Source organism: Orbicella franksi, chromosome 12 (genome assembly GCF_964199315.1).
Source record: "Orbicella franksi chromosome 12, jaOrbFran1.1, whole genome shotgun sequence".
Taxonomy (NCBI): domain Eukaryota; kingdom Metazoa; phylum Cnidaria; class Anthozoa; order Scleractinia; family Merulinidae; genus Orbicella; species Orbicella franksi.
The window spans coordinates 15,311,781-15,335,311 of NC_138156.1; the positions used below are offsets into that span (position 1 = coordinate 15,311,781).

At 37.5% G+C, this 23,531-nt stretch overlaps 2 protein-coding genes across 9 annotated transcripts in view; one reads left to right on the plus strand and one right to left on the minus strand.

The window, feature by feature from the left end:
* Positions 1-23,531, minus strand: part of LOC145462359 (bridge-like lipid transfer protein family member 2) — a 274,690-nt gene that overhangs the window by 177,150 nt on the left and 74,009 nt on the right. For 5 of the 8 annotated variants that reach the window (XM_081445856.1, XM_081445858.1, XM_081445855.1 and 2 more), the window contains 9 exons: positions 23,286-23,464; positions 21,031-21,064; positions 20,734-20,911; positions 17,147-17,333; positions 7,246-7,308; positions 6,755-6,879; positions 5,351-5,437; positions 4,438-4,546; positions 2,491-2,616 (listed from right to left, as the gene is read on the minus strand). In XM_081445856.1, coding sequence (XP_081301982.1) covers positions 2,491-2,616; positions 4,438-4,546; positions 5,351-5,437; positions 6,755-6,879; positions 7,246-7,308; positions 17,147-17,333; positions 20,734-20,911; positions 21,031-21,064; positions 23,286-23,464 — 1,088 coding nt within the window. The remainder of the gene's footprint in view (positions 1-2,490; positions 2,617-4,437; positions 4,547-5,350; positions 5,438-6,754; positions 6,880-7,245; positions 7,309-17,146; positions 17,334-20,733; positions 20,912-21,030; positions 21,065-23,285; positions 23,465-23,531) is intronic. The other 3 variants (XM_081445857.1, XM_081445860.1, XM_081445859.1) reach the window with 3 other exon arrangements.
* Positions 1-23,531, plus strand: part of LOC145462449 (cyclic GMP-AMP synthase-like receptor 2) — a 266,104-nt gene that overhangs the window by 159,480 nt on the left and 83,093 nt on the right. The window lies entirely within an intron of this gene.

The window sequence follows — 23,531 nt, forward strand, 5'->3', positions numbered from 1 at the left end:
ATATTTGCTAGCCAATTTGAGATAAAACTGAAGTACTTTGGATCTTTCCCCCTTGAAGCAAGGTTTCTTACGTGTTACTATGGTTGGCACCCACGTTCCAATCTTGTGGATCTGAGTTAGATTCCGGGATTCGTCGGCTTTTTTTCCATTTTTTTTTTTTAAGCCACTGGTCTTTTTCTTTTCTTGTTCAACCCTTTTTTGGTGAAGAACATCCATCCACACTACGCCGGAGGAATTTGAAACGCAACACTCACCGTCATTTTAGATTTGTTTTTGTTTTTGGGAGAATGTCAGCTCTCATGAAAAGCTTTATATGTCTATTTGTAGTAGATTTAATTATCACAACACGATCGCATGTGAACAGTTTGATTTTGAGGTCATTTTAATAAACAAAAAATTGATTCTCACTACAATTGTACGGTGAATTTAACTGGAAAAAAGGTCAAATATCACTCCTCTGTTCCCTTTCTACTAGCCACACTAAACGTCAGCATCCAAGAAGTTTGCAGTTTAAGAGGTATTTGGGTATTGGGGTATTGGGGAATAAGGCTATCAGGGTATACAGGTATTGCAATCTTGGGGTATTTGGGTATTAGGTTATTAGGGTATTAGGATATTAGGGTATTAGGGTATTAGGGTATTAGGGTATTAAAGTGCCACAAAGTCCCAAAATTTCTTTTCAGTAATATAAATGTCCTTTTTCTCCTTATCACCACTGCAAAAAAATTATCGTTGTAGCTATTTTCTTTAGTTTTGTTTGAATTTTCCAAGTTTGTAAATTTGCCTTTTTCCATGTTCATGACCAACGAATAGCAGAGAATGGGATGACTTGTCTTCTGACATCATTTTGGGAAGTATTTTGTTTCTGAGAAGAATATATGCGAATATGATATAGATATGTTGCTGGAGGCTGTAACAATACAGGATGCATAGAATAGAGTATTCCTCTTCATTTAATACCTCTATCTCAATGAAACTTGATCAGAAATGAGAAAAAGACCAAAGAAGTGGGCTGATCTGTACAAAGCTAAAGCTGGGGAGAAATCGAGGATTTCTTCGATCTCGGGTTCGCCGCTACTGTAAAAACCTAGAGATTTTCATGGCTTGTATATTCTTCTCTGTCTCTAGTGAAAAGCTTGAAACTGTCAAGGTACTGCATAAGACACAAATTTGGGATAAGCTGGAAGCCATCTATTTCAAGCGTAAACAATTCTACAAGTCCCAGATGAAACTATACATGTAGGTGAGGAAATTACATGTTGCATGCCTTGGTGAGGAAAACAAAAGGATCAAGTTACAAACGTTGGCATGAAAAGTAAAATTGTCACATTTGCCACTTCTGCTTATTATTGAATTTAATATGACTGAAACTCAACGTAAAACACCACTGACAATAAAATTCAAAGCTGTCTCGACAAACGGTAATTGTAGGCTCTTTTTGGGCCTTGAAAGAAAATGAAAACGTGGAACATACACAATGCTAAGATTACATCTTATCAGGTTTTTGTCCACTCATATTCTACAAGGGGGAAAGGTCTAGTTGACTACCAAAGGGGAGAACAGCATGGGCAAGGACCTATGTGACGACTGTATCAGAGCCGTAAATTACACTCTGCACTATCTGAGATTGTCTCACTAGAAAACCATTGTCTGTGTTAGATTTAAGTTTCAAAATTGAGTCTGAATGTTATGTCCACGAAAGTGGAATTGACCAAAAGCTGCTAAACTGTCAGACTACCCCAAAAATTTATCTAGAAATGATTTAGTCTCACTAGAAAACCATTGTCTGTGTTAGATTTAAGTTTCAAAATTGAGTCTGAATGTTATGTCCACGAAAGTGGAATTGACCAAAAGCTGCTACACTGTCAGACTTTACCCCAAAAATTTATCTAGAAATGATTTAGTTTGTGGTTTGTAGTGTGGTTTCCGTGGTAAAACAAAACATTTGCTGTAGAATAGACTAGAATAGAGTATTGTACCCGGTCAACAAATGGTTTCAAACCCCGAAAAACAATTAGTAATATGTCTTGTCACTAACTTACTGATCAATGATCACTGTGACGGTACTTCATTTGTGTTACATGTTACAATATTTCAGATCATTTCAGTTGTCTTATATGAAGTGTGTTAACCAGGGTGTAAGCATGCTCAAGTCTATTCATCAAACCTTTGAGTTACGTTTTATGTGTTGAGGTTGAGTTCTGTTTTACGTGCTTCCTTTTCGGTAAACAACATTACATGGTGTCAGGAGAAGTGTTTACCTACGTGTTCGTCGTCTGTTTTACAATGTGGATTTTTCTAGTCCGATTTTTTGCTCCAAGTTCCACAGACTTTACAAGTATGCCGGGCAGCAAGGGAACGTCAAGTGAAGCAACTCCCCCTGTTCTACAAAATGCTTTGTTTCCTTTCAAGTTTGAAACTAAGGGAAATTTAGCAAGCAATTGGATGCGTTTTTGACGAGTCTGGTTGAATTATGAGGTAGCATCTCACCTGGTAAAACAACCGAAGGTGGAGAGGACAGCGACATTACTCGCGTGCTTAGGTGCCGATGCATTGGAGATTGTAGATGGTTGGACTTTTGCCAATGAAGAGGAACACAAGGACATTGATGTTGTCCTGGAGAAATTAGAGGTGTTCTATGTAAGTGAAACTAATAAAATCTATGGGCACTATCAGTTCAACAAGCAGAATCATGAGTCAGGTGAGTCCATCGATTCTTAAGTCACGGCACTTTGCACCTTGGAGAAAACATATAATTATGCTACACTCAAGGATATTCTTATTTGTGACAGAATTGTGGTTGAAATAAAGGACAATTGTACTCGTAAGCAACTTCTACAGGAGGCAAAGTTAACACTCAATAAATGCATTGTTATTTGTTGATCCAGTAAAGCGACAACTACATGACTGTAAGCAATGGGGAACCAGGAGGACCTCAAGTTTGTTGCTGGTGGCAGACAAAAGTCCTTAGAGGATGCTTGTCTCCCACCAAAGGATGGTAAAGCTGTAATATCCTGTAAATTCTGTACAAATTAGAGATGAATGTCCTGCCTGGGGAAAAAATTGCAGCAAATGTGGGGAGAGAAACCACTTTGCAGTCAAGTGTTCAAATTCTTCAAAGTTTTCAAAGCCTCCTACGAGGAAAAGAAGAGAAAGCCAGTACATCTGATGCAAGAATATTCTTCCTCCAAAGAATATCTTTTAACTGTGAACACAGAGTCACTGGACAAGGTCAATTCTCAGAAGTAGTATGCAAAGATGGTGGTCAGTGGTGATGATATCCAGTTTCAGTTGGATGGTGGAGCAACAGTTAATGTTCTGCCTGTAAGAGAGTACAAGAAAGTCTCTGGTGATCCTGAGCTTAAGGAACTGAAAGTCTCGGAGGCGATTCTCAGTATGTACAATGGTAGCGAGATACACTCACCTTTCAGTTCAACAGAGTTTCATGAATTTGCACAGACCTATGAGCTTCAGAACTTCACCAGCTCCCCGAGGTATCCTCAGTCTAATGGAAAGGTTGAAAATGCAGTAAGAGTTACTCAAAATATTATGAAGGCTTGTCTAGCAGGAACAGATCCGAACCTTTCTCTGCTGGATTATTGAAACGCTCCTTCCAAAGGAGTTGAAAGCTTTCCTGGTCAGTGGCTCTTTGGTCAGAGAACTAGAACTTTGTTACCAACTTCTTCAAGGCTGGTCATTCATGAAGGCCAAACAGGCTTACCACTTACTACTACAATAAGGGTGCCAGAGAGCTGAACAGACTGAGGCCTGGTGATATAGTGCGTGTGAAATTGAGACGTAATTCCCAAGAATGGACAAAGGCTGCTGTTGGTAGAGAGGTCAACATTAGGTCATATCCGCTCCACACAGAGGATGGCAGTACCTACAGGAGGAATTGGGAGACACCTCAGGTAAACTAGGGAGCCATTTGTAGCAGAACCACAGCAAGACCAGCCAAAAGGCCAATTTCCCAGTGACAATGTTCAAAGTTGCCCTCCACTGTTGTCTGCCCCCTTCAGAGTATCAACCAGTCCTATAGCCATCCAGTCCGACCCAGACAGTGTGCGAGCAACCAGGTCCAGTGGTATAGCCTCAGCCACAGCCGCGGAAGTTTCTGCCAGTGATCCAGCAATGGCTGTTACCACCTCTAGAAGTGGCCAAATGGTCAAGAAACCTCACAAATATGGCTCTTGAACATTATGAACAATTGAACAATATGGCTCTTGAACATTGGCATTTGTTTATTCCTCTTTATTTCTTGTTTTGTTTTTTTATTTCTTTTGTTTTGCTTGGGGGGATGTGAGGATACTTCATTTGTGTTACACGTTACTATATTTCAGTGTGGGACTGGAAATCATGAAAGGGAGTAACATGGAGTAGGTACTTCATCATTTCCCAAGTGGGATGCCTGCCTATACTGCTGTGTCATATACCAACCTTTCAGCTCTTGGCCATCCTGAATTACTTCTGTTATTCTGTCATGGATGGCCATGTGTACAGTGGGGTCCCAATTTATTGTCACTTCTTTAACAGATATCAAGCATGTCTCCAAGATAAAATGCAGACAAAAATGAAACTTAGGAAATAGAACAATATCAAGTTAATCAAACTCCTGTTTAGTGTATGATCTATAGTCAGAGTTTCCACTAAAACAACATTTACTTAACTGATAAATACAGAGTCAAGTGAATAGTGTCTGTCAGTTGATGATGTAATAGGTCTGGTCCATTGAACGTGATTGGTCAGTTTAGCCATGATGGTATTGGCTGAAAGACTCGTGTAAAGTTTGTCATCAGTCATTGGTGAGTTTCAATCCATCTATTGTTAGTCAAACTGGTCGGTTTTTGGTCCGTCTATTGTTAATCAAATCAAGTCGGTCTGTTAGAAAACTATTTGTCAGTTTCGTTTCCATCATGAATAAGTCGTTTCTAAGACGCCTGTAGTTGTTGACATCTGTTAAGAGGCGTTTGTTCTAGGCTATAATTAGTGTATCAGCTTTACAGAGTCAGGCGCTGCAAATAGTTTTTACTGTAGGCTAAGCACTGAGCAGAGTCCCAGTCAATGTTGTGGTTTGTCAGTTGATGATGTATAGCAATGTGATTGTTGGCATCACCATTTCTCATGGCTTGTTTGTGTTCAGTCAGTCTCGTGTTAAGGTTTCTGCCAGTCTCACCAATGTAGGAAGCCTGGCATTAAAACTAAATCTGACAAAGGAACAAATAGAAGAAACAGTGATTACATGCAAGCACTAAATGTATGTACGAAGTAAAGACACTAAATGTATGTACCATTAGTGTGGCATACCATTAGTGTGACATGCATACATGTCAGCCTTACACATGTAAGGTACCTTGTGGCCTGAATGTGACACAGAAGCAACAGGAATGCTAATGAGGTCATTTTCTAATTCTGCTGAGATGCAACATTTGAAAGGCACCTGGAAAACAAAATAAAAATAGACAAAATAATTGATGATTGGAGGGTTCATTTCTGGGAGTATAACTGCTACCAAAATATGGTTATTCCAATTTTTCATTTAATATACAGTAGAGAAATTCACTGACAAAATATGACATCATTCTTGTGATTAGAATAATTTATATTATCCATGAAAGAGCAAATAAAATGTTTCAATATGAAAAGTACTGAAGTCATTAAGCACTTGCAAGATCAATATGTAAATTAAGGAACTTGTGATTGCAGAGAAAGATGTAAAGACATGAAACCTCATTGCAGTAATCATTAATGTACATGTTGTTGTTACAGAGAGACAGACATAGACACATACACACATGGACTTTATTTGACTATCAGTAAGGTTTAGTTTAATGAATTATCACGTGAAAATTTGCACATCTAATAAGATAGAATAGTCTGAAAAAAGTAAATAGAATGACAGTAAAATAATTAATATTATTTTAAGCAATAGAGCACTTTTTCTGTGCTTACATAGCCTCATCTAAACAAGAGGAGGGTTAAGAGAATTTGAGACAGCTATGCAAACCCAAGACGTAGTCGAGGGTTTGCATAACTTTCCAGAATTCTCCCAGCCCCCCGAGTGTTTAGATGAGGTTATGTGCTCTATTGTTTTTATAAAATAATTCTTGAAAATATGTGCGAATCTAAAACATCACCACCCTGTTTACATACTCTCATCTAAACACACCTATTGACCAATGAGAGCGTGTATAGTACATGTAGCTCAGTTATTCTATAATAAAATAGATAAAATATGTAACAATTGAATAAGCTAAAAATCTAAAATTATGACATTAGCACGAGTTGCATTTGCAGGTTTATGAAAGACTGTGTGTTGGGTTTCCAGCAAAACTCAATGTTTGTATTTCCCCAAACATACACTTTAGGGACCCTAAGTGAAGGTATCTAATTCTGTTAAATCCTACTCTCGATACAATTTTCTATTTTCCTTTGTTCTGGTATATGGTTACATATCATAATGTAAGTTTATATGAAACATAGCTAAAATACTAAATTGTACCGAGAATAATATTGAACCACAACCTACACATTACTTATAATGCAGTTGTGAAAAACGAAGCCTGAAAAATTCAGGCTGGAACAGTATTCAAACCCACGCCAGACTTTCTTTTCATACCTGCATAAGTTGTCTACATTACTGTCATGATCTATCATGATCTATCATGCAGACCTCTACAATACTATGATTGTATGTTTCCTTTCAAACCTCTTCAAGTGAAATTACATTCAATATAATTGGGTTGATATCCTGTACCTTTTCCAATCCTGGCAGTCTGCATAGCTTCATCCCATAGATTTCACTGTTAATTGTCCAATCAGGAATAGATGTTGCTGTCATTTCTGCCATATCAATTCTCATCATGAAAGAGTCCACTCCTCCTATACAAAGTAAACAAAGTGTTTTTCTGCAAGGCTACATTATGTTGCATGTTTTTGAAAGCACATTTATTTACAGGGCCACCTCAATGACTGCTTCACCAACCACCACTGTTCAGTATGCAGTACACAGGTGTATGTAAAAAGGAACTTTGTAATACAGCACTTATTGCACAGCCTCTACTAGTGAAAACCCTCACAGGTGCTATAGCTTACGGGTTGAAATCAGAACCTTGTGAAATAAGGATTATTTCAGACCAAGTTTTGAATACCTGATTGACCTACAATACCTAAAATTATATAACATTAATTGTCCTTTCACCTGAATCCATATCTTATTAGCAAATTATCATCCATACACATACTTACCATCCAGCACTCCAAGGTAAAATAAGTTGACTCCAGAAACTCTAAAGTCTATGTCCAATACTGCTTGAAAAGACCATGGGGGTGAGAGAAACATGTTATGTTACAATGAATGGCATTGTTAGTCGGCAATGTATTTTTATTGTATAGTTAGATCAATCACACAATGTCAGCTGTATGCAATTAGTGACAGACCAGAATCAATAAGAGAAACAGACTGAGTCACAGGGTGGCAGTTCATACATGTACACCTAAATTATGTGGATAATTGAAGGGGAGAGTGCAAAACCATGCTAAGTGACAATTTGGGTGAAAAAAAAAATTTTCGCGAAAGGGCTTGAATTTTTGCATGTGGTCTTCAATGTAATAGAAAAACATGGTCCTGTATTTTTCCCACTGGTTTTTGCTTCGGTTATAAAGACGCAGCGAGGAAAACCGAGTGGTTTTTTTGCATACGCAATATCTCGAAAACGAAGCGAAGCTTAACACAAAAACTTCGGGACATTGCTAAACATACCTAAACAAAACTGCATGCGAAATTTGGGGCGTTTTTGACAAAGTTCACTTTTGATTAAAATACCTAACGCCCTTTTCCCGCCGAGGCCTTCAAATAAACGAAGCCGGGCCATTGTTATGATAAACAGAGCCGATCCTTTGTTATAACCAAGCCAAGCTTTTGTTACAAGTCGAAGTCTCGCCTCGGTTTATCATAACAAAGGATCGGCCCGCCGTGACTGCAAGGACTTTGATTTCACTTAGACAGCAGCAAAATGTCAATTTCATGCAACATATAAGCTCAAAAATGTTGATTTTAGGTTAAAAAAGGTTTAAATGTTGATTTCATGTTAACACGCGAGGGCAAGGAGGTTGATTTCACTTAGAAACCAGCAAAATGTCAATTTCATGCGACGTAGCTCATTGATGTTGATTTCAGGTCTAAATAGGTTTATATGTTGATTTCACGTTAACGCGTGACGGCAAGGATGTTGATTTCACTTAGAAACCAGCAAAATGTCAATTTCATGCGACGTAGAAGCTCATTGATGTTGATTTCAGGTCTAAATAGGTTTATATGTTGATTTCACGTTAACGCGTGACGGCAAGGATGTTGATTTCACTTAGAAACCAGCAAAATGTCAATTTCACGCAGCGCATAAGCTCAATGATGTTGATTTCAGGTCTAAATAGGTTAAAATGTTGATTGCACGTTAACGCGTGACGGCAAGGATGTTGGTTTCACGAAGAAACCAGCAAAATGTCAATTTCACGCAGCGCATAAGCTCAATGATGTTGATTTCAGGTCTAAATAGGTTAAAATGTTGATTTCACGTTATCGCTTGATGGCAAGGATGTTAGTCTCACTTAGAAAACAGCAAAATGGTAATTTCACGCAACGTATAAGCTCAATGATGTTGATTTCACGTGAAAACACTCTATAAATAGGGCTGACAGATTAACCCTTCTGCGCAACGTACAGGTCTCCATACATCTGCATGTCCGTTGATCCCAGAAGTTCAAAACACTACAAATCATGCCGATTTGAAATAAAATCAATGCAACCTGGATCACAGATCTATGTTACAATCGATCACTACTTGTTGGCCATTATTATGTTTAAACAATCTAGTTACCAGTTCAAGAAACGTCTGCAGAACGTGATCGCAATGCATGCCGGGAAGGGTCTTTACACCTCGTGCGCGGGAAACATGGCGGTCGATACAAGACAAATTTTATCACTCTAAAACCAGTTCTCGCTTTCCAAACTTTGATGCTAGCAACGCTTGGCAATTGGGCCATGACTCACCAGAGGGTATTTTTCTTGGGCAAGAACTGCTCTTGGACTTTGCTGCCTGGCTCGATCTGACTTCGAACACCGATAACACGATTACGGTATATCAGCTGCCTTCGAAGTTTCAGAACACATTTTGATTCTTTAAAACGTGCTGATGACTTACGGGTTTATCGAGACTTTATGATGCCTCTCAACCACCAGGCAGGCATACAAGGTACTTCAAAACAATGCTTACGATATTAGTTGACAGAGGTCTAATGTGGGACATCTCTTTTTTGTTCGATGTATTTCGTTTGACGCTCGATCGATTCATGTGTTGTGTTCACGTCACAATAACCGATGTAAGCAATCTGTTCCCAGATTTCCGCTCTATATATGCTGTTAGATTTGATTTTGACCTCATACACTATAAACAGTCTGCCTGTTTGCTGTTCAACAAAGAAACTCCTAAAGACATGGCTAGGAAAAGCCAAGTATTTTTTGCAGACGTTATAACTCAACTAGTGAGACAATCTCAGATAGTGCAGAGCGCAATTGATAGCTCTGGTACAGTAGTCCCATAAGTACTCACCCCTACTCGGTTCACTTCCGGTTTGTGTCTACCTTGGTAGTCTGCTACGGCTTTTCCCCTTTGCAGTGTGTATGTTTCAAGGTTGTATTTTCATTCAAGGTCCAAACATTACGCACAAATTAATTACTACTGGTGCTTTAAGTTGATTTTCGTTCATTTTAAATTCAACAATACGCTGAAGCAGCAAACGTGACAATTTAGCTCTTCACGCCAACTTTGTAACTTGATACTTTTGTTTTCCTCGCAAAGCCATGTAATATGAAACCCCTGTTTTCTCCAAAACATACGGAAGATGTCTTTGTTTTTTGGAGATAAATGAAAGAAAGTTAAATATCTAATGTAGTGATGAAGAAACGGAACAGAGACGATGTTTTACTAAAAATGCAAATTTTTACCGATGAACAAGAACTAATTTAATTATCAGATAGTCACAAAATACCACTTTCTTTTTCTGTTGCCACCTTTGTTGTTAACAATAAAACAATTCAAAATTAACACACAACGATATTGATGGCTGAGAAGCTTTTCAACGAAAAGTATTGAAGATAAACAGCGCTACTTGGCCGATATGAATGAGTCTCCTCAAAGACGGATTAAATTAATTTGCGCTTTCATTAGGTGCCACGGCGTCTGCAGCAATATTTGAGCATTTTCCTGGTCTCTTTTGTTACAAATTCACAATTTGCGGAGTATTAACGCCACTAACTTGAGAACTTTTTGGTCTCTCTTACAGACACAATTAAGGCAAGAAATAAACAAGTCGCTAAGGAGAAGCAATATATTTGAACTCTGACAAGCACACTATTGTAGATTGAAAACAGCAGATGATATTTGATGAACCGACCTGTTTGTAACTCTAAAAGCTACGCAGCCACAGTAACGTTTCACTTTTGCAATAAAAAGGGACAACTGGCGCTACCTGAAAAATAACTGCCGTCCTTGGTCACATGACACGATATATAAAATACTGCGTGTAAAGATAGTGTATAACACTAACAATGCTAGAACGCATGCGTCTTACATGTTGAGCTCTACCATAAGGAAAACCACTCAACATTTGTGCGTGATTCCGTATGCAATGTATCCTTCACCTAATATAGAAGCCACGAACCCTAACTAATCTACGCATGCGTTTAGGGCAAATTAGTTTTGTTCTAAGGAGAATGGTACCACAAGGAGAGCTAGGGGTTACCTGAAACAAATATATAGCTTTTCGATGTTCAAAGTTAAGCGACGGCGATGGAATGTGTTTTACGTAGAGTACACATGTACCTTTCCCACCCTACTCCCATTACTTCCTTGCCTCTAGACTAATGAATTAATCGAAATTAATTAATTAAACAAACATTAAAGTTTACACCTTAGCGCCATAGTGCCATAGCGCCATAGTGCCTTAGTTCCTTAGCGGCAGGCAACCCCCATAACCATCCCAATAGTGCACTCTGCACTAAAAATGAAGCAAAAACCAGCGACAAAAATACAGGGCTGTGTTTTTCTATTACATTGAAGACCACATGCAAAAATTCAAGCCCTTTCGCGAAATTTTTTTTCGCCCAAATCGTCACTTAGCATGGTTTTGCACTCACCCCTTCAATTACACAAGACTTCTCACAGGTAACAAGTTTGTATTAGAACTGAAGAAATTATGACTAAGTTTTTATTTCACACATCTGTCTTATAAGCCACTACCCAAAACCCCTTTTCCTTGATAAAACCTTGTAGTGAAGTGAAACAAATTAAAATATTGTTTTACTACACTAGGTGTAATGACAAATGTCACTATGTGTACAAAGTATATATTCAATATAATAATAACAATAATAATAATAATAATAATAATAATAAAAATGTGGGGAATGAAAACAACAACTGTCCCAGTGATCATTGGAGCTTTCGGGCTTGTCAAGAAGGGAACAGAAAACTACATCGGCAAGATCCCGGGCAATATTAGAATAACAGAGCTACAGAAGACCATCCTCCTTGGAACTGCTCGCATACTTAGGAGGACTCTATCCATCAAGTAATCCAGCGGACTTATGAATGCCCTAGGCTCACGGATTGAACTCGGCACCATAAGCTAAAAGCGGCAAGACTTTAAGGACTTATAATAATAATAATAATAATAATAATAATAATAATAATAATAATAATAATAATAATAACAACAATAATAATAATAATAATAATCTGAGAGCCATTGAGGTGGGCATTCCTGTTGGACTGATCCAGCGATGTGCATTGTTGGGGTCGGCAAGAATTCTTAGAAAGGTGCTGGAGATGTAGAAAGAAGAGAAAAAGCAAACAAGGGGTGTTTCTTGGCCTCCCTAGGCAACTTGTTGCCCGGAGCCAATGACGAAACCAGCTTCAATATCATCAATAGCTGTGCGAATCTTTAATAATAATAATAATAATAATAATAATAATAGCAAAGTATCATGTTAGTTGCCCACATGAATCAGGGCTCGAAAAAAACTTGAATTCCAACTTGCCCTTGGGACAAGTATCTCTTAAAGTTTGCTTGCCCACGGCAAGTCTTAGTTTGCCCTTTTAATGATTTAGTTGGCGGATGACTTGCTTGGTCTTTTGCCCATTGGGCAAGTGAGAATGTAAAGTTACTTGCCTGGAAGGAAAATCTACTTGTCCAGGGCAATGGGACGGCACTTTTTTCGAGCCCTGAATGAATGTCAATTATCACTGATAATTTGATGGTGTAGTGATTGGAGTACAAGGGAAAAATTGCTTTTTACATCAACTAGCTGACTCTTACTAAATAGAATAACATCTTCAAGGACTTCCTAGCTCAGTGATAGACAAAATAGGTCCGCAATGCGTACTTGTGGTCTTATGTTCAGTTTTATTCCATTCAGTTGGAATGTTGTCTTTAAATGTCAGTATCTGGAAGTTGAATTGCTACAAGTGAGAAGGGAGACAAATCATTACAATTTTAAGGGGGAAATGCTTGGCAGGATACTGTTTACTTAGATACTTTACCCCTAATAATAATTATTTACTTAGCTCTTAGTCCCAATAGGACATAATACAAAAACAATCTCTCAATTTAGCCCTATTTTGTGCATTGTTCCATGTGAGTTTAAACTCTCTGAGCTCAGCACTGTTTACACATGTCAAGTGAAATCGTACATGTAGTGTCAAGATGTTTTGCTGCTTCAATGACTAAGCCTGTTTAATAAATACATAACATCAACAACTGAGTCCCGCAGGGTTGTAAGTTGATTTTAAATTAGCGGGTTCCATCCAAAAAGTAGGCGGCTAAGGTTTGCGTGAAAAACATGCCACGGAGCTGCTGGGCAAGACACACACTGCACATTGTGCAGGAGAGTATGGGAGGGCTCTCCCCCTCCCATTGGGAAAATTCTTGAAAAGTGATTTCCTGAAATGTAATGTGGGGCTACTTTCAGCCAACATTGTGTTCAATTCTAGATGATTTTCCTACTCTTAATTAGTTATTCTCAAATCCAGTGTTCATATAAATGACACAGCAAAAAGGTTAGGGAAGATTGACTCACTCAAGCAAATCACTCTAAAAAACAAACAACTAGAAGATTTCAACGATAAAGTGGAAATATTTCATTTAAGTTTTGCGTGTCTTACTATTGTTTTTTTTTCTTGATGTTTTCTATTTTTTCTTCATTTCTTTTAATTTGATGCAATGTAAATCACACTTGTACCGTTACTCTGTATAACTCTACTGTACTGTATTTGTATTTTGTGCAATGAAGCAAAAGTTCTATTAAAAAAAGGTCAAGGAGGCAATAAAAAAAAACTTTTCAATCTTTTTCTCTTTGGACTTATTTCATAAAATGTACTATTATCAAACTGTCTTTTTAAAAACTTAAAAACCCAGTGGGATTAAAATCTCATCAACAGCCCCAAAAAAGAAATTAAGATGGAATACACCAGTTGTTTGAGTAACAAGTGGACAAAAACCTAGTACCAACATTATTTACATCGTATTGCAAACTTCTGTATGACTGTTTTGAATATCTTTGCAAAAAAAATCATTTCTAGCAATACCAAACATCAAAATCGAATGTTGAACTTCATAGGAAACACTTGAAAGTACTGGTGAAATGAAACTGAAATTTTGCCTGTGTTTGCACAAGTTCTCTGAGCTTTGAAATTTATTTTCTCTCATTCCCATGGGAAACTGTTTTCAGTGTTATTTCAGGCAATTATTTATGTATTTAGCTTTAAAAAATGTAAACATAGGCACGCAAGGCGTGCAAGAGTTTTTTTTTTTGTAAAGTCTCGGAAATAGGAGCATTCATGTCAAATTAACCAAATCATTACTGTAAGTTACAGTAATGATTTGGTTAATTTGACAAGTTGTTTTGGTTGCGATGTACAGCAAGAAAGAAACTGGGAATTTATGATGTACATACGATGTTACATCGGTGATGGTAAGATAGCTAAATAGTAAGCCATAAAATGTTTGACTGAACAAACTACAGTAAACTGACACGTCTACAGATTAATATAGATACCATCTTATTTTTTTCTTTGATTCGTTCTTTGATACAACCCACACTGTGATTTGTGTGACACGCACACATGTATAACTCATGCACCGATCACATAGCCCTTCCAACCCCCAAGAGGAATTTTTGCTCAAAAATACTCAAGTTAAGAGAACTTTTCGCATTTTATAAGAGTCATAAGTTTACGCTTTTTACACAACACAACACAACAATACTACTTCGCCAAAAATAGAAACAAAGAGAAAAAAAACCTCTCTGACACATTGAAAGTTTGATTTAATTAAATTGTACTTTAACTTGGTGCCACGCAGTCTTCAAAAAACATTTGAGCAGTTTTGATACTTCTATCTATTGGACTGAATGTCATAAAATGCCCATCAAATAAAAATAACCTGCCACTGCAGAGACGTATAAACCATCCAGAAATGAAAACTTCTTTTTTGTTTAATATCCTGGGAACAATAGCCGATAACTTGTCAGCTCTAATTGAATTTACTCCCATAAAAAACAAAAGTGTTAATTTACCATTTGTAACTAAAGATAGCAAACGTCTCGTGGGAAAGAGTGGTGACGATTTGTCAGCTCTAATTGAATTTACTCCCTTGTGAAAAACAAGAGTGTCAAATTACCCTTTGTACCAAAAATAAAAATATCTCGTTATATTTGCATGTAACAAGAACAAAACAATCGTCACCTGCACTTACTATTGTAAACGTTAGAACTGTTTCAAATCTAAATAATCTCCTCTAAAACATGTCCTAAAAACTAGAAGTGACGATTCGTGACCTCTACTTGAATTTACTCCTTGTGAAAAACAAAAGTATTGAGTTACCTTTGTAACTAAAAATAAAAATATCTTGTTGCATTTGCATACTACTAACTCACGAACTGTTTCAAACCTCAAGACTCATCTCATTCGTAACTAAAATCTTCAGCCTAACCCACAGAAAATGTCGAAGTAAGTCCAATATATGAATACTTCCTCCCCTTCTATAGAAGAATAAATGTGGCCGTTCTAAACTGTGTCGGGATCAAATCCTCTCACATACCATCTACCTTTACAACAAGAAATTTGATTGGCTGTTTACAGTAGATCCAATCTGATTTGTGTGACATACAAACATCTCTCTTTACGAGCAAGAAAATTGCTGAAGAAATCAAAGTGATAGAACCCAAACCACCTCTTGTTAACAAACAATTTGTTGTTTATGAATACAAATGTGATCTGTGTGACGCAGATTATGTGGGCTATACATGCCGACACCTATTTCAGCGCATTAATAAGCATAAGCATTCTGTCATTGGTAAACACCAGCGGGACGCACACGATCTGAGGAACAAAGATCTCCGTGACCAATTTACAATCCTCAAGAAATGCCATCGGAAACTGGATTGTTTAATTTATGAAATGCTCTTCATCAAAAACAAAAAACCAACACTTAACACTCAATCTGACTCCGTTAAAGCAAAACTTTTTATTTGACAGTTCAAGCACACCACGCTTGGTATTTTTATTTTTATTCAACGACTATTTTGTATCTCATAATCATATGCACTGAGACCTTCACATGAACATTCACTATATAACGAACTTACGTAACATATCTTATTTGAATTTGATAATGATGGCATGGAGCCGTCGAAACATCATTCTTTAATATCGCTGCTTTTTATTCTTAATTGTTTATCGAAAACCTTAGTTATTACCAGATTTTTGTCCACTAAAACCTGAAATTGCTTGATTTTCTATCGGATTTTTTCTTAACATTTTACTAATTCACAGAATCAATATTTTGTCTAGCAGATAAATTTAATTTAGCAATTATGCACACAGAAATCCACGGCTTTGAAATGTTCGATATTTTGGTGTTTTCTTGGCTTTACCTGACATAAAATTTAATTTGAAAAAAAGTTCAATTCAAGTTTCCTTCCTATTTTAATCTTAAGTTCAGAATTTTAGATGTTTTTCTAAAAGTGAACGTATTTGACATGCACGCGTGATGTGATAAGCATCTTGTTGGGACTTCTCTTCTAAATTTAATATTAATGTTCGCTTCAAAAAAATGATGCGCTGAGGTGTAGAACATTTTATGGCTAATTAAATCAGTTTCGATTTGTGTCACGCACTTTTTTAGCAAATACTTTATTCCCTCCAATCCAATTTGGGTTCAGACAAATTAATAACTGAACAATTTTATTTCCATTTTATTTCTCCAATATCAGACGCAGGACTAACCTACTAGCATTTGGAGTAGGTGGTGAAGTTTTCAAAATAGTGGGTTAAATGTGCTGGTTGCCGGCTTATTTTGACAACCCTGTAATTGGCTTGTGGAGCAACTCGCACTGGATTTCAAGCCTATAAATGTGGGCTTGCACAAGCATATTAGTTTCAGTGCAATCTGCACTAAACACAAGCCTCTAGATAAGAGTCTAGATAAGTTGGCTTGCATGAGCAAACAACTCCCGTATTGCTGAGGAAACTCACTCAGCAAAACCTGAATGAAATAACAAAGAACAAACAAGGCAGCACAATTAATTTTCAAAATGAAAGGAAGAAAACCAATCATAAACAGCACGACAGAGCGATTTTGAAATAGAAATAACTTACCCTGAACAATTACAACTAATTTGTGATGGAAAGCTCTTCAAAATTTTCACAAAACAGGTAAAATGGCTCCAATTACACAGTATGACAATGATACATGAGAAGCAATGGCTGACAGAACAACTTGAAAACAATGATTCGCAATTACTAGTAACCAGTCTACCTGCCGGACTATTTATACTCCCAGAGATCTGTCACGTGTCATTTTGTCCTCCAAGTGACTGACTACACTCAAGATCAGCCTCTGACTTTGTGGTCTGTATGCATAAAATGCATAAGACCACAAAACGGGTTATTAAGCCTCCTGGATTTACAACTGCTCAAAACCTCCAAAGATCTCTTACATGTTAGAGGTACAAACACAACTCAATTGAAAGACCAACCCAACAAGTAAATAGTAGAGAAACTTCTAAAATCAATTTCAATAAGTGGCATACCAATGCTTTGGTCTATGGTACGGATGTCCTTTGCAGCTTCTTCAGAAGATTTAAATGGATTCAGCTTGAACCACTTTAGCAAGAATCTGCACACATCATGTGACCACTCCACAGCCAATGAGCTCGCTTCACCACTCACCCTAACACTGGCTGGTATCTTCATAGTGTCCATGAGTTCAGTAGTAAACTATGCAAGGAAAACACATTTATTGAAGTTTTAAAATTCTTCTTAGCTATATACCCAGCATGGGCTACCTTATGGGCCACCCTCCCATAAAGAAATTACTAGTGTAATTATTATTGATTAATTAGCATTAATAACTAAATTTTTACCCTCGAACAAAGACTTAATATTTCTTTCTTGTTTTGTTTCTTTTTTTTTCATTTGTTTTATTAAACCATGCATGTACTTATTATTTAAAAACCATTTGCTGAAATGCAGTGTTTGCCTTTCTGTTTCCTTTCTGGAATTCATAAAAAAAAGAGGAATAATAGCAGAATAGCCATGAACAGGCCTACCGAGTTGAGAGAGGATATTTGCACATTTTTAAAAAAATGCTAAATGCACATTTCATCAGCCTATTTGTTTTACTAGGACATGGAAAAACACTCTTCAAAGCAGAGGAAAGGATCGTTTGGAGAAGCTGCCTTGTCAGACATCAGCGATTAAATTCCTCGATAATTCTGTGGCAATCAACTTCTGTGCCAGAAGAAGCTAGAACAAGGCATCGACAAAACATTCGTTTGTGGATCCTTGCGATTTGCACTTCTGTTCAAATGTGGGAACGCGAAGACCGTGCAAAATCGCCTAGTCTATCACTTAAGAGATGAAAACAATTAACAAAAGTGAAGATTTCTGTGCGAGAAATTGCAAGACGTAAGGGATAAACAAAAGAAGCAAAATTAGACTCCACGGATGAGATTGGTTGCCACAAAAATTGTTACTGCTCAACTCAAGGGTTGATGCATTTTAATTGGCTTATCACAGTTTGCAGTTCATTGACTTGTTTAAAAAATTTATGTTATTCTGGATAACTCATTCACATTTAAAGTTCTTAAAATGATTTTTTTTGCAAAATTCAGATAAAGTAGAAGTCTTAAATTTGGTGTAAAAACATAATTTTGGACAAAATAGCCCTTGAAGGTCTACAGTAACCTTAAGTGCAAACCTGGCCCTGTTTACAACAAATTAACCCAGCATGAGCCCGCGATCCGATCAAAAACCAGCACTTGGTCAACTTCAAAACACAATCATGTGACCTCGATGAGCTCTAAACTTGAGCCTGCGATATGGTCACATGATACTGGTCAGCAGATACTTTGTACTGAAAGGTGTCAATTGACCATAACATGGATGTCCAATATCAAAAAAGGATGCTATAAATCAAGGTTGCATGTCTCTGTCAACCTAACAGCTGGAGTATGGCTGCTATCTTGGGCAACTCCATCATTGCTGTTGTGCATACCCCCCCCCCCCCCCCCACAAGCAATACTACTAGTAGCCTCTTCCAGGCATTCAGCTAGTTGGGGCACAGTGATTGCTCTATATTATAGCGGGAGCCCCTTACTTACCCATTAATTGATTTTCTCATGGTTATCATGGCTAGCGGTATAGCCTCCTCCAGGCATTCAGTTAGTTGGGGCGAAGCGCGAAAAACAGCATGCAAAAAAATCAAAAAAGTGCAGAGAGAGGAAGCAAAAGTACACCTGTGGGCAAACTTAATAAAAGGTCGCTCCGGTATACCAGTATCTGATATACCCTCTGACTGGTCAATTTTGACAGGTTTTGTCAACACTCGAGCGTTACTGAAGCAGATGAGTGAGACCTTTCAATGAGTGGCGTGGTGTTCAAATCTGCAATAAACAACATGCTAAAAGATTTTCCCTATGTGAAATGCCTTCAAGAAGAACAGAAGGATTGCATAAAAAATATGGTCAATGGCAAAGATGTTTTTGCAATCCTTCCCACCAGTTTTGGAAAGAGTAATCTTTCAACTCTATCCACAAGTAATATCTGCAATGAATGTAAAAGACGGTGTCGTCTCCATGATCATGGTGATGGTTTGTCTAGCTATAGTGGCCATAATGAAAGACCAAGTTGAACAGTTGAACAAAATCAGAGCTGCAGCAACGACACTAGGTATTGATGAAGAAGCTGCAAAGAATGGAAATTACCAGTTTGTGTGTAAAATGGGTTGACGAGCCCATACGACTTCTCCGGTTTGTGACATCTGTACATTTGCCGTTCTGTTTTCGGTATCTCAACCTTTCACTTCGCAGAGTTTGACACCTCTGTGATTTGCCATGCCATGTTTACACTTTGTTTAGGCTCATTTCTATTGCAAGGTATGTTTTTAAGTTTCTAAGTATTGGCTTTCGAGGGAAAAAGTTTGAAATATTCCGTGGACATGTTGCTAAGTAGCATTCAAAATAAGGTCGACAACTGAAAACCACAAGCTGGCAGTCATGTTATGGGTCCCTGTAGGTGGTCTATTAGTGGGCAGAAGGAGCTTTTGTTAAGTTTGCCCACAGGCATTCTTTCGCTTCCTCTCATCACCACGCTTTTTTATTTTTTCACGCACCGTTTTTCACGCTTCGCCCCAACTAACTGAACACCTGGAAGAGGCTATACTACTAGCCATGATAACCATGAGAAAATCAATTCATGGGTTTCCTTTTCTTTTCTATATGAGTAGGGGGCTTCGCTTGGCGGGCCGCCAAAGCTCCGCTATAATACAGAACAATCACTGTCATTTCTAGTAGTAGTCTACCATTCAGGAGAAATGTGGTACATAGATTGAGCATGTACAAGGGTCTTATGTGGTACAATAAATAAAAACAGCCACAGTCAATTCCCCAGTCATTTTTGACGGCTTTTTTGAAACAAAAAAAGGGTTATAAAAGCACTAATAGGTACAACTAAACAGCCTGTGGAGGAAAGCTCCAAACTGAAAATAAAGATCATATATTCGTCAGTTAACTGTAATGATCTTAGCCAAACAAAATAGGCTAAAGGTACATGTTCTTGTTGTTAGCTTTGTAGATGCTATCGTTTTTCCTGACAGATTGTCCATCATAAGTATGATCATCCAAATGTTCTCTGTTTTCTGTAAGGACTGTTTTTTTCCTTTTTTGTTGGTTAAAACAACAAACAAATGCTTGGTCAAAAATGTGACCATCATGCAATCAGGACCTCACAGGAAGTCAGATGGTATGTCCCTCAAGTGGACATATCTCTCATCTTGATGTTGGCTAACACCTAAACCATGCCCGATTTATACCTTTACCTTGTAAAAATTCTATTGTCTTGCACAACACTTACCAAGGTTGGCATTGACACACACAAAACATAACCACTTTAAGTCTTGTTTTTAAAGACCTTGGTTCACAAGTGAAAACAATTTGTTCCTTTAAATGAAATAATTAATTAGCAATTAATAATTAACCTAGTAATTCTTTTTTGGGAGGGTGGCCAATAGGGAAGTTCATAGGTTAGCCCATGGAGTCTGGGCCCAGGGTTTTTCCACACCCACCCTGGCTAACTAAAGTTTCACTACTAGTACCACTACTACTACTCTTAATATTACCTTAATTTTGCAGCATCCAAGAGCTAACACTCTACCCCAGACATGTCGTGAAGAACTTGGGAGAAGAGATGTATTGTCTTGTACAGTAGTGGACAGTAACTTATTGGTGGAACCTTCTGGTAACAAACTCTGACTCTTGTCCATATACAGATATGCATCTTCTAACCTTATACTGGTGCTGAAAACAAGACTCGTGCATTAAAATGTTACACAACAGTATAGACTGAGCATAGTTCTGATTACACAGAGAGCCTGCACTGATGAAAAAATATTTTTTTGTTTAAGCCCTATATATACCTCAGCTCTCTTCCTGTCCTCACATGATGCATATCTGTACAGAAGACAGCAGACAAATGACAATCATATTAATTTTAGAAATGTTTACTACATTACATTGTACCCTCACAGCAGTAAAACTTTCTATTTTTTACCTAGCTGTTACACATATTGCTGCATACATGTATGTTTTAGACTCACTTCAAAATAATGCATGACTGGTGTGAAACAATTACATGTACAAATCCAAGTGAGCAGCACCTTGTGTAAATACTCATCTTTTCAAAAGACAAAATGTTTTCAAATCTCTACGGGCAGGTACAAAAGACAGCCACTGGATCAACTCGGACTAACAGCTCTAGTTGGGTCAACTCAGATCGACTCGGATCGACTTGGATCATAAAATAATAACACAATAAGAGAGGAAATTGAAACTTTTACTCATTTGAAGGTTAGAATTCCTCTCAACAACAGACCAAATCAAGAAAGACTCGCTACGTTTCTTTGTGTAGTCAAGTCGCCATTTTGTATTTTTAGTACCAATTCCTCTCAGATCAAGTTGCAAACTCATGTCCATCCATCCATCGATATCCACAGACTTGCACCAACTTGTCTAACAGAAAAATTTGATACTGCCCAAAAACAATATAGTCTGAGAAACCTTGATTTTCATATTCCACATTTTCACACAGTTCATTATGGAAAACATTCCTTACAATATTTTGAGCCCCATCTTTGGAATGAATTAGACCATAGTGAGAGAGAGAGAGAAACCCAATGTTAAAAGTTTTAACAATAGTAGCAATAGCAAAGACCTAACTGACTTACAACAGATAATTGTGACAAATGTCACATAAAGTAGGCTGCTAGGCCGCCATAAATGTTACATTATTTTTTATATATTATTTGATATCTTATATGTCCTGATATCATATGAAGTTCATATATTCTATTTATTGATTTAGTTAGCTCGTTTGTTTGTTCGTTCGTTAGTTAGTTAGTTAGTTATTAAGGTTTTCCCAAATTAAATTGCACATGATTTTAATTTTTTGTAGCCAAGATTTATTTTAATTTGTAAATTCCCAATTAGTTTGTTTAAAAGCTAAATACTCTTTGACACTTAAATAAAGTCTTCCTTCTTCTTCTTCTTCCATCAATCATGGACCCAGATGAAGTGATGAAGGGAAAATCTAGGCCATCTTTCTCAATGAATTTGCATCCTTGCAACAAAATGATAGTTTTAGTCATTTAGAATGTATATATTTGCTCATATAACACAACATGAAAGGCCTGTCATATACACGTGTGAAGCAAAGAAAGGTCTAGAGACTGCAAAGAGAGTGGCAAATGTACAAATGTCACGAACTGTGAACGGAAGGTCCATTGACCCCATTTTACACTCTACGATAGATAGATGGACATGACTGTATGATTATTCTGTGTATGCATATAATTTTGTTCTCCATGTAACATGCTTTTTTTCGGCTCACTGAATGAGTACAACATGTTTTTCTGCAGTGGTCATGCGTATGAATTTTTTTTAGTACAAGTATGCTTACAAGAATTTTTTAAATCACCCCCAACCCCACAAAAGTCAAATGGTCATCCCACACAACCCAGTGCTTGACACAAGTTTGCAACCTGATCTGAGAGGAACTGGCTCTAAGAATACAAAATGGCGGCTTGACAACACACAGAGACGTACACGTAGCAAGTCTTTCTTGATTTGGCCTATTTTTGAATGGAATTTTAACCAATTTCAAATGGGCAAAAGTTGCAATTTGCATTAATTTTATTTCTTTCATGATCCAGGTTGATCCACCAATTCAATCTGACCCAGACTGTCGATCTAAGCTAATCCGGTCCGACTTTTGTACCTGCCTACTCTATACTTAGACCGCAGTGACTGGAGAAGGACTGTGAAAACATGCATCCAGTGGAGCAAGGAGCTCAGAGAACAGCATTGGGAAGAGAGGAGAGAGAGCAGATGACAGAGGGCAGATTCCCTCTCCCTAGTGCCAGGTGCAAATTTCACCTGCAACAACTGCAACAGAGCCTGCTGCTCTGTAATTGGCCTGTACAGCCACAGCAGGCACTGCAACTTAACCACAAAATGAATCATGGCACAGAGTTCTGTTGTCTCCCAAGACAGATGGATGCCAAAAACAATCTATACTACATATATTGCTATATATACATGTAACACTATATTACTACAGATTATATTACAGCAAGTGAAAGACTAATATTGAAATATTGTATCGCTACTGATTTACCCTGTGTGGACATTTTGACATTTCCAGTGAGCAAGGTGAGCACTGCACAACACAAAGGCTGCTCATTCTGATGTGGATGGGAAATAAACATACTTGTGCTGCAATCAGTCACCTCTATGGAGTTAGTCACCTCCAGTTCTGCTGGAAGCCATGCCAAACAACCTACATGCAGCTTTGATCTGCAAAAAAATAATTATAATAAAATGATTTATAATAACTAAGAACTTTGGAATGCACGCACTGTGT